Below are 12,500 nucleotides of genomic sequence, written 5' to 3'. Positions count from 1 at the left end.
AGATAGATAGATGTTAATTTTTTAAATTTGAAATTGTTTTTAATGAAGGCCTGACATTGTTTAAAGCGGAAACCTAAATTTTGCCAGAAATACTTTTTTTTTTTGTCTTTTTTCCCCCCTCTGATTCTACAGTGCAGTCAGTCACATCAGACTCTATTAGCAAATCTGTGCACATTTAATACATTTGCTGTATTTTTTTTAATCATATTTCCAGTTAAAAAAATAATTATGATGGTTGATGATTTTTAAGTGTGTATTTTCAGAAAAAAATGATTGAACACTGGTGGATCGTATAACAAAAAACAGCCCATATTTGGATAGTGAGTTAAAGATTCCCTGTTCCCTGCAGCATCAGGTCCTAACTCATATCTGTACGCTTGCGGAACTACACACACACACACACACACACACAAACACACACACACATTAAGTCTGTACACTGACAAATCTAAACGGCGGCAGGAGGTCCTTACTCATATCTGTACTCACATCCAAACAGCGGAGGAGGGACATTACTGTGAAAAATGTATCTACTTCACCTCTACAGTCTGTACTATAGTAACATCAGGAAAAACTAGGAAAACACACACACACACACACACACACACACACACGTTCTATCCCATTACTGGAATGCTCACATACTGTAACCCAAACTCTGTCATTGGAAAACAGTACAATTCACTTAACTTTACTAATGTATTTAATCAGTTGGGGAATATATAGTCTACCGATTTGTCCATGTCAGTACTGCATCAGTTGGCAGAGTAAGAAATTGTCATAAACTGTCATATCTTTTTCATACACACTACAAATTACCAGAAGATTTGATGTTAAAATAGATCAAACTGTACGTGATCCTGATGTTCATCTCGAGAGACTGATCTTCACAGAGATGATCACTGTCACTGGTGTCTTTGTCACAGTATCTGTGATATCTGTGTATCCGAGAACTACAAAACATCCTATCTATTCACATCTTCAACTGCCCTTCCCACCAACACACACCGCACACGCACACACACACACACACACACACACACACAGAGAGAGAGAGATAAAATGGGTCAGAAAGAGACAGACAAATAGAGAGAGAAAGTTTGTTGCTATTTGAGCTTTCATATATTGATGTTTATTGATGATACTAAAGTATGTGAGAAAAAAACAAGAGAAGGGGAAAGATAGAGAGAGAGTTGATAAAGTTGAAAGTTTGTCACTTTAATCTGAAAAAAAAAAGCATAAAAAAAAAACATGTCTATTTGTTGTAAAACATGTTGGCGTGAGAAGCAAGCCGTCTGTTTGTAGGCATTTAAAACAAAAGCACTGTGTGGAAACAATACAATCATCAAGGCAAATGCACATTAATTACAGTAAATCACACACACACACACACACACACACGCAAATACACATATCGCCCGGGACAGGTCAGAATATCACACACCCACACAAACTCACACGCTAAAACACACACACACACACCACTCTGCAGACATACACACACGCAGAGATGCACACTCCACTCTACAGACATACACACACACACACACACACACACACACACACACACACACACACCACTCTACAGACATACACACACGCAGACACACACACACACACACACACACACACACACACACACCACTCTACAGACATACACACACACACACACACACACACACACACACACACCACTCTACAGACATACACACACACACACACACACACACACACACCACTCTACAGACATACACACATGCACGCGCACACACACACACACACACACACACACACACACACACGCAGAGATGCACACTCCACTCTACAGACATACACACACACACACACACACACCACTCTACAGACATACACACACACACGCACACACACACACACACACACACACACACACACACACACACCACTCTACAGGCATACACACACACACACACACACACACACACACAGTACACACACTGACACATACATCCCCCCAGTATATAAATAAATTAATAAAATAAATAAATTACATTCTCTTTTATCCAGACAGACCTGTGACCACAAACACAGACAAACCAAGACAGGCAATCCCACACAGGCTGACACTGTCTTTTAGCATTAGACCATGGATACAAATAAGACATATTAGCCAGTACCCCCTGTGTGTGTGTGTGTGTGTGTGTGTGTGTGTGCATTCCAGTAATGGGATAGGATGTGTGTGTGTATGCCTGTGGGTGTGTGGGTTTGTGTACATACGAGAGCTGGAGGAAGTCGGTCACATGGAGCTTGACTCTCTCAGCCAGAAGCCTCATCAGGTTAAGTCCCTGATCAGTGGACAGAGAACTGGAGATAAAAGGGAAACAGAAACATCAGCAGGGCACACAGGCAACACGTTTTCACTGTTTCAGCAGAAGAAACTTCCAGAGCTTCAAAACACAGTTTGAGAGTTGGTTCAGAAGGAAGTGGACGTTGTTCATCAAAGCCAAGAGACGCCAAAAACCTTCTTACTTTTCCACAACTCAAAAGCAGGCTCATTTGCTGAAGATTGTGCAGACAGGGAGTGAATGAAGGCTTAAACGAGCTCTCCAGTCTCCTCAAAGACGGAGAATAAGGTTGAAGTCAGAATTTTATTACACAACAAAAGGCCAAGTCATCACAAAATAACATCTTGACATTTAGACAACGCTATTCACATCATGTCATAATTGGAGTGTCACTGGTGGGGAAAAAACTCTACAGTGTAACCGTAACTATAGTTTTAAATCATTTACATAATAACAGCACAGAACACAGAGATGGGCACAAAGATGGGGGCAGTGAGAGAACACAAAGAGAACACAGAGATAACACAGAGGCAGACAAAGAGAGGGACGCCTAGACAAGGACACAGTCACAGTGAAAACACAGAGAAAACAGAGAGAAGACAGAGACAGATACAGTGAAAAATCAGAGAATGTACAGAGAGAAGACACAGACAGATGCAGAGGAAACACAGAGAAAACACACAGACAGACACAGAGAAAACAGAGGCAGACATGGTGAAAACACGGAGAGAAGACAGACAGATACAGTGAAAACACAGAGTAAACACAGAGAGAACACAGATTAAACACAGAAACAGATAGAGGTGAGGACCAAAACACTATTCCTCTTTACCCTAACCAATCCATTCCCAGGGGAAAATTTTGTTGTAGGCCAGCACTAACATAGCTGATTCAACAAACCACTGAGTATATGAATCATGTGTATTAGAACTGAAGCCTGATCCAAAATGAACCATGGAGTGAGTCCTCAGGACTGGAGCAGAAAAGCTGCACTAAACACTTCTTTTTCCCTTTTCCTTAAGCCTAGCACTAACACACCTGATTCAACTTATCATTAAGCTCAACGTAAACAGAGTCAGGTGTGTGAGAGCTAGCATACAGTCTGGTAATGGGGGATTTTGGCTGGAGTTTGGCTCTAAAACAGCTGACTCAGTTCTTCAGTGGTTTGATGATCAGTGGAGTGGTTGAATCAGGTGTGTAAGTGTTGGGCTGGAAAAAAATCGGCTCCTTAAGCGTGCATGAATTAGAGCTGAGAAACAGTATCCAAAACTGTTGGTCTGAAATCTGTGTTGATTAGCAGAGAATTATCCATGATTATTCACATTATCCAACAACAGAACGGGCTTTTCAGACATGAGCGGAAAACGAGTCTTCACGAACTTTTCTTATAACACAAAATAAAATGGAAAAAAAACATATATGGATGGAAGGGCATAGCCATGTCTGACATAAAAACACACACATACATAGATAAAACAAGACCCACCAAAAAGACAGGCACACACACACACACACACACGCACACGCGCACACACACACGCCCACACACACACACACACACACACACAAATCCAGAGCCGTTTACCGCAGACTGGGCGCAGGTGCCTTTTCTGCTTTGATAAATCACCTGCATTTTCCAGCGATGAGAGAAACAATAAGGTGTAAATGGAGCCATGGTGAAGCATGATGGCTCTATGATATGACTGTGTGTGCCTGTCTGTTCATACGCACATATCACACGCACACACGCACACACACACACACACGCACGCACGCACACACACACACACACACACACACAAACACACACACGTACGCACGCACACACGCGCACGCACACACGCGCACGCACACACACGCACACACATGCACACACACACACATGCGCGCGCACACACACACACACACACGCATGCACACACACGCACACACACACACACGCGCGCGCGCACACACACACACGCGCGCGCGCACACACACACATACACACACACACACAAATACACACACACACATACACATACACACAAATACACACACACACACGTGTGCGTGCACGCACACATACACACACAGACAGACACATGCACACACACACAAACACACACACACACGTGCGTGCACACACACATACACACACAGATAGACACATGCACACACACGCGCATACACACACACACAGAGAGTAAGGTGAAAATGGAACTGATGTAAGGTGTGAAGGTTGTCTGATATGGCTGCTCTTCTCTCTCACACACACTCACAAACATCCAAACCAGTAAGACAAGGATGAGTTTGAGCTGACAAGCGGTGATCTTCACAGCTAGTGAGGGACTCACAAGATAATAAAACAAAACCAAAGACACAGGATCATTCAGTGGAAATGGACCAACCACAATGCCCAGACTGTAACCACACAGAGAAATAGGATCAGTCTAGGTACACATGTCGCCTGTGTTTGTGTGCGTGTGCGTGTGTGTGTGTTTGTGTGTGTGCTAGTGTGTATTAGTTTGCGTGTGTTTTCAGTTAAATGTTTTGGTGGTTGTAGATATATGTGTTTCTATGTTAGTGTGAGTTGAGGGTCTTTTGTGTCTTTGTAGATGTGTGTATTTGTGTGTGCACATATTTGTTTTGTTTGAGTGTATGCAGACCTTTGCATATTTGTTTTGTGTGTGTGTGTGTGTGCGTGTGTCTTATGGCATTAGGGAGCTACAGATTGGACTAAGTGATTGCAGACACGCTGAAGTGACTGTGAGCTAAGTTTTATCTCTGGAGAGCTACAGGGGCGCATGGTTGGGCTGTGGATATAAGCTTTCATTTCTCTGGCCTCTCTCACTCACTCTCTCTCTCTCTCTCTCTCTCTCTCACACACACACATTCACACACACACACACACAAACACACCCAACCAAATGCAAAAAAATTCACTTTCCCACATCAGAATGTGTACACAAACATCAAAAGACATGGTAGCAAGGACAGAGACAAGGAGACAAAAAAACAACAGACAAAGAATATTATAAAACAGTAGAGTACAAGCAACGACAAGGAAGAACAGAAAGACAGAGTGTACATCACTAAGGGAGGATGGCAAGCAGGGAATGAGAGTGAAAAAGAGAGAGAGAGAGAGAGAGAGAGAGAGAGAGAGAGAGAGAGAGAGATGGATGTAGTGTTTGTCAGGCTTACTGGGAGGTGGGATGAAATGTCTCTTTTTTAAAGAAGTGAGAGACAGACAGATGACACAGTGTCTGATAAAACCAGAGAGAGCTGACACATCGCTGCACAGCCCCCAAATTACACACTAATCCCTCACACACTTCCTTGGCAATACATCTCCTTCTAACTCTCCCTCTCCCTCTCCTTCTCTCTCTCTCTCTGCCTCTCTGTCTCTCTCTGCGCCCACTACAGAGTCACTACAGAACACTCCAGAACTGTAGAGAACTTTCACAATCAAGTCTTTTCCGATGCTTACTCTTAATTACCGAATTTGTCCGAGACTTTTCCAACTCTACCAGTAAAACAATCATCTCTAAAACCAGTGAAACCAGTCTGCTTATTCTCTGATTAAGTTTCAGTGTTGCTGTCTACAGACAGGCAAAGACTGTGACTCTAAAACCTGAATAAACAATACACTGTATGGTCAAAATCATGAAGGAGATAATCAAACAAGGCTAAATTTAATCAAGAGATTAAAGACTCAAGAGACACAGTAGGCTGCTACTTACTACAGGTCCATAATAGACATGTTCAACCAATCAATCGACCAACCTGATTTAGCACAAGGGAGTAAAGATAAAAGAAACATCCAAGCCTGCTTTGTCCACAGGTGAAGGTCAAACTGATCGCAACAAACTTACCAACGCCGGACAGATGATGCAATGTCAGTTCAATGTTGCTAGTTCTGATACCAAGGTCAAGGTCAAAAGAGAGAACGCGATTGCATTCTGTGTAAGCGGGTAAAAACAAACAAAAAAAAAGAATTCCCGAAATTCTACTTACTCTTCGGTGATAACGTAGCCAAAGTCCTTCTCTGGACTCGAGTACGCAGCCACATCCACCCTTAGCTTCTCCTCCACACTCACTCCTTTCTTCTCCACCTCTGGGCCTCTTTCTATCTCCATGTCCTTCTTCTGAGGTTCCAGCTGAAGCTTTGGTTCAGACCCTGGAGAACCTTCATCCATCAGCTGTTCCACTTCAGGCTCCAGATCCACAAGAAGACTGGTGGAGCCTGGTTCTTTCTTTGTGGGCAAGTTGAGTTCCGTTTGCGTGGTTCTACTCTGGACGTTCTCCACTCCTGCAGGAAATGGGGGCGCAAGGCTTCCGTTGTAGCCCAGGAAGGGCTCTTGTTTCTGGGTTTCAAGCCCAGAGCGTTCACTCTCAGAGTTGTGGTCCAGATACTCCAGTAGCTCACGGAGAAACTCTTGGTCCTGGGCATTACAAATACAAAGTGAAGCAAACGTTAGATTAGTTTGAATTTTCTGACAACAAATCATTACAAAGCATTATGTACATCCTAATCCAACCACATTGTACATATACTGTTATATAGCCTTTGAAGAAATGTCATAAAACTTAATGACAACAGTAAAGAATATATATAAATATATATATATATAAATAAATAGTCTATTTGAATTCCCATTTTACAACATTTCGTACACATTATTCTGACAGTAACAGAAATTGAAATTGTAGCAAAGAATGAGAAAGTTGAAATAGTCTGCCTGAACAATTCTGAGGAAAAGGACATTTTAGATCCAACACAATCAAAACCAAAGTCAAAAACACAAATATACATCCAAATCCAACCAGCATCTGTGTCAAAATGTTCTCCTCAAAACTATTTTTTTTTCTTTTTTTTTTACAAATTTCTCCTTCAAAAATTACTACAAAAATCGCTGTCACAAATGTAAATCGGTAGGCTCCTTCAAATGTCTGTTGATATCAACACTGCTTTCCTCTGCTTTTTTTGTCATTCTGAGATTATGTCTGTTCTTTAGCAAAAACACAGTAATTCACCTTGTCCTCTGTCTTTGGCCCGACATCTTCTGATTGTATCTCTGTAAACAAAAAAGAAAAAAAGGAAAAATCAACAAATCAGACACGGGCAATCATCATGCCAGCCAGAGACAAAGTACAAAAAGCCATTCACAGCAAATTGAGCATAAGAGCTTCTTACCAACATTTCAGAAAAGCCCTCTTGGACAATCACAAACATTAATCTGTTCCATAAACATATAAATGTTTTGTTTTGTTTTGTTTTGCTTTTTTCTTAGACCAGGTGTCTGCAATGTAACGCATGAAAAAAAAAATCAATAATGCCAAAAATGAAGGGGAAGATGGCTATAATTTTGTTTTTAGACACTACCATGCCAAAAATGAATTCTATTGTACCATGTTAAGTTCTCCTGCACTAACAGTTTGACAGAGAAACTGGACTGCTCCAAGAGCGGGTTATCTACCTCTGTGGGTGGAATCTTCTCCATGCACATTCATCTTGTCTCCTGCTTGGGAGGTGGCAGCCGTTTGCTCTCTTTTCGCCGTGACCTCCGCCCCTTGCGTGTCGTCATTGGTGACCTCTCGTCCTTTGATCCCTGGGACCTGGCCCTGGTTCTGGTTCTGATCCACTACCTGCAGGGCCTGTGTGATGACCGCTGAGAGTTGATCCAGGTCTTTCGGGGTCAAAGCATCCACATTCACGCTCTGGCGGCCCAGCTGATTCACCACACCCTGGATGAACTTCTCTGAAAGTCAACAATCACATTGTCACCATGACAACATTTCAGGATTCTACCAATGTCAGGTCTTACATCTAAAGTGTCAAGGAGTGTTTTTCTTTTCATTTTTTTTTCTTGCTATTAAGCTACAAAGGAAGAAAATCATAAAGTCATTTCTTGTTAGTTACATCTCGTGGTTAACATCCTATATCTCATGACTCTTTACACAGATTCACAATATGACATCTAGTTATTCACAGAACTAGATTTATGCAGGTCGTACCATCTACCAGACTCAGGGGTTCCTTAGGTTCAGGGGGCTGAGGTCCAGACTTGAAGAACAATCTGTCAGTTCTGGGTGGCGGCGGTTTTGAAGCTCCTGGAAACTTCCGGAAGATGACCGAGCTTCCTTTGAGACCTCCAGGACGCCCTCGGCCAAAGTACTGAACCTTCCCCTGGGCTCGACCAACGTCAGCCATGGGGCTTCCCTTCATTCCCACTAGGTACTGCTCCAGCTCTGACAGAAGAAGCCCGGCTTGGTCCTGATTTCGCCCGCCGAAGGGTGATGATGCTTGGGCAGGCTGCTCCATCAGGGGCTGGGGATTGGGTCCAGCTTTTGAGAGTTTGCTGGAGGATGGAGGAGGACGGGGAGAGAGGAAGGAGAAAGGAGACTTCGGCTTGCCCCGAGTCTTTGGCTGGACGTAATCCGTGAGGTCGGCCCTCCCGTCCTCTTCGTACTACAACAAAGAGTACTCTTAATACTCTGAGATAATACTCTACAGTGTGTTAGGAGTGGTGAGTGTAATTCTGTCAGCCTAATATTTAATTAATATATAATATATTAATTATATATGTGTGTGTGTCTATATATATATGTAATTATATACAGTATGTATAATATATACATATACATACATACATATATATATATATATATATACACACACACACACACACACAGACACACACACACACATAAATATATAATATCCTATATAACTTCTATTTGTAATGTGTCATGGCTAGTGAGTTGATATCTAAGCACTTGAATGAATTAATGAACACATGAGTGAATGGACTGATGGATGATGGATGGATGAAGCCTGACACTTAAAACATCTATGAAGAGGTTCCTGATAATGACACAATGTACAGATTAAAAACCGTGATGAATTAAAACATAAACTCAAGCATTCAATGTCCACTGTGTCCTGAGTACCTTGCTGAAAGGCCCCTTCAGTTTGGAAGGGGTGACATAGGAAGGCATGAAACCCAGGTCCTGAAGGTACCTCTGTAACGACATACCAAGTTCTGCCTCCTCCACCTTCAACTTCCTGTCTCTGTTAGCAGCTGGAGCCCTGTTTTAAACACAGTAACACTTTAACTCAGGAGTGTTCTGTAGCTTATATTTGAAACTATGTTTACAAGAATGACATAAAATGGCTATCTTTTAGCCACTGTGGACGCTGGGCACACAGACAAAGTGAGTTCAAAATCCTCCAAACTGTGAGACACTGAGCCAATGGGTAGAAACCAAAATCTTTCCAATGGATCATCATAATCACCATCGGTATCAAGAATGTGGAACAGATGCTGCACAAGTTCACCTGGAGTTGCTGGCAAGGCCAAAAAAGGGGCTTTCTGAGCGCCCGAGAGGGATTTTGGGAATCTTTGAGAGCTCCTTTGAGATGACTTGCTGAGTGGTACCATCCTGCCAAGTGTAACCTGGAGAGCATTAGAAAGAAACAGAGAGAGAGAGAGAGACAGACAGGAACAGAGAGAGGGAGGGAGAGAATTTAAATTAGAGAATGAGTAAGAACACTCATCAGAGAAGTAGACAGGCATCATTATGACCAGATAATGAAAATATTCTCTAAGACACAGCAATGCAAGCGCCACATTCTGCTGTAAATGTCACTGAGGAGTTGATGCATCTCCCAACCTTCTAAAAATTACAACTATTTGAGTTGCCTCTTCATGGACACTTCTAGAAGGTCTTGACAAGCAGAAATATTCCCACTCATTAGCTGTGTCTGTCTAATTCACATTCTTATCCATAACAATTTGTATGTGCTGATGTTCGGTTGAGTGTCACACAACCCCAGTTCTCAGTATTCCGCGGTCACATGAGGTTACCATGGCGATGTGTGGCAGGAGTCCTGAGGCGACCAAGCAGTACTTCACTGGAATGCTGCGGGAATACCATCAGTGCGCCCAACCTCCTGGCATCTGTCGGGCATGACCAGGCATGCCAAAGCGTTGGGCAAAGATGCGCTAGACCTGTGCCAAGCTCAGCTCAAGCAGCGTGAAAACCATAAGCTAACACACACCCTCCTCTCCATGTTTTGCGCTCTCTCGGTCTGTCTGTCTTTCTCTCTCTCTCTCTCTCACCTCCACAAACACACACATACACACACACACTAGGGATTACAAGCATCCACAGAATCCCATCTAACTGGTATGTGATAAGGAAGAAAAAGAGTCCTAATTAAAACACACACACACACACACACACACACAAAAACCAAAAACACATGACCCTGAGCAGGGATATCTCTCGGTTTTAATCCTAAAGGGGTGGTGGAGGTGGTGGTTTGGAAGGGGGGGGGGGCATTCTCAAAGGAACTTCCATTGTAGCATATGCTAATCTCACCGAAATCGGAGAGATACTTCAGATTGTTTCTCTGCATGAAAGGGAAAAGTGACGGGGTGGGGGGGGTGGGGGGGTGCTGTCATTAGCTGGTGAGACGGATGCATAGCAACGCTGAGGAGGAGGAAGAAGAGAGATCCTGGCGAAGACCCCACTGTATAGATGCAACCTCATTAGCCAAGCACGTCACCCAAACGCTCTTCCGAGCAAATCCATTTTCATGCCATCCACAAGAGGGTGGTGGCAGCTGTCGATCTCATCGACCAGGAATCCTGAGATGCCAGCGAATAGAACTCAAAAGGGCTTGTAATGGGGGGTGGGAAATGGGGGCTTAGCTCTGGAACAGGGCCAGCCCAATGCACCGTAACCAATGATAGTTCCTAGTGTAAATAATCTATGTATTCATGGTGGCCATACATTGATCTGTTGGCTATGGACCGAATCCAAACAAGAAAGAGAACAAAGAATTGGCAAGGGAGGTAGGCCTGGCTATCACAATACAAGACTAATGCAGGACCACCTGTGCTTAATTAATTCACTTTAACAGGTGAGGTTGGTCATACAGTACACATCTGGCTAGTGGCAGAAGATGAAGTATGGGATAGTGGTTTGACTGACAGAAGCTGCCTATGGGGCTTTTCTGAGACAACCCTTCAAGAAACTTCAAGAACGTTGTCTCTCTGTTTCTCACTGAAAGACAAAGAGGAAAGGCACAAAGAGGTGTATGTTTCTCTGAACAAAAGGGGGATAAGAAGGGAGAGGGAAACAGAAAGAAAGAAAGAAAGAAAGAAAGAAAGAAAGAAAGAAAGAAAGACAGAACGACTTTAAACTGTAAAGGCTACTGTTTTATTGAACAGTAAGAAATACCACGTAAACTGAAAAAATATTGCCACTGCTACTAACCACTGAAAGCAGTTGAAATAGGATGCCCGAGTGACTGATAAGAAATGAAAGAGAGAAAAAGAAAAAAAACGTAAATAAATAAATCAAATTAGATAAGCATAAATTAACAGGAAGCAAAATTACCACAAGATCTTTCCAAAAGTGCTGACAGAAAGAAAGAAAGAAAGAAAGAAAGAAAGAAAGAAAGAAAGTGCAACTGCAACCCAGAGGAGAATGATTAGACGACTGCATAAGTGTAGTGGAGAGTGCAGCTCCACTCCCCAGTAGTTTACCCTACATGGTCCGGTTGCTCTCGGTAAACCCTGTGGCTGATTAGCCCAGCACCAGAGTGAGGGGCTCATGTTAATACGATGCAAATGCGACTCTAAATCCCCCCGAAAGGGCAGCATCCGTCTCTCATGACTGAGGTGGGGGGGTGGGGGGGTGGCAGAGGGAGGTCCAGCTCGTTAGATCCCAGGGAACGACATCTCCGGTAATACGCCTTGGTTAATTAGTGGCCTAACATTAATGACACAGCTTTGAAACAGCCAGGGACATTTCCGCCTGTCTTGTGTATTTCAGCTATGATAAACTGAATATGAGAGAGAGAGAGAGAGAGAGAGAGAGAGAGAGAGAGAGAGAGGATGCTGTTTCTCTCTAAATATTCAAAGGCCATTATATCACTCTTGTGTCTCGTCCGTGTCGTGTTTTGAAATGCAGATGTCCCGTTTTTTCCTGTTTGGTCTTTCCATTTGCTCCTCCTGACAGCCCGTCAGACGGACGAACACATAATCGAAACCACGAAATTTCAATCCTAATTAAGAGAGCACTTAAGTGTCCTTTTTTTCTTTCTTTTCATTAGAGCAGAAAAAAACAACGTTTTGCTCTCCATAAAAGGACAGACTGACCATGGCAGTCACAAAGAGAACA

The 12,500-nt window shown here is 43.0% G+C and overlaps 1 protein-coding gene across 1 annotated transcript in view; it reads right to left on the bottom strand.

Annotated features, from left to right (window-relative positions):
- Positions 1-12,500, bottom strand: part of ptprn2 (protein tyrosine phosphatase receptor type N2) — a 136,368-nt gene that overhangs the window by 111,646 nt on the left and 12,222 nt on the right. Inside the window, exons 3-9 of the mRNA XM_030779149.1 lie at positions 9,646-9,763; positions 9,258-9,396; positions 8,322-8,775; positions 7,784-8,065; positions 7,341-7,381; positions 6,321-6,748; positions 2,257-2,343 (exon numbers count right to left, since the gene is read on the bottom strand). Coding sequence (XP_030635009.1) covers positions 2,257-2,343; positions 6,321-6,748; positions 7,341-7,381; positions 7,784-8,065; positions 8,322-8,775; positions 9,258-9,396; positions 9,646-9,763 — 1,549 coding nt within the window. The remainder of the gene's footprint in view (positions 1-2,256; positions 2,344-6,320; positions 6,749-7,340; positions 7,382-7,783; positions 8,066-8,321; positions 8,776-9,257; positions 9,397-9,645; positions 9,764-12,500) is intronic.

The sequence above is a fragment of the Chanos chanos genome, chromosome 7 (genome assembly GCF_902362185.1).
Source record: "Chanos chanos chromosome 7, fChaCha1.1, whole genome shotgun sequence".
Classification (NCBI taxonomy): domain Eukaryota; kingdom Metazoa; phylum Chordata; class Actinopteri; order Gonorynchiformes; family Chanidae; genus Chanos; species Chanos chanos.
This window is presented reverse-complemented; position numbering and strand designations above follow the sequence as displayed.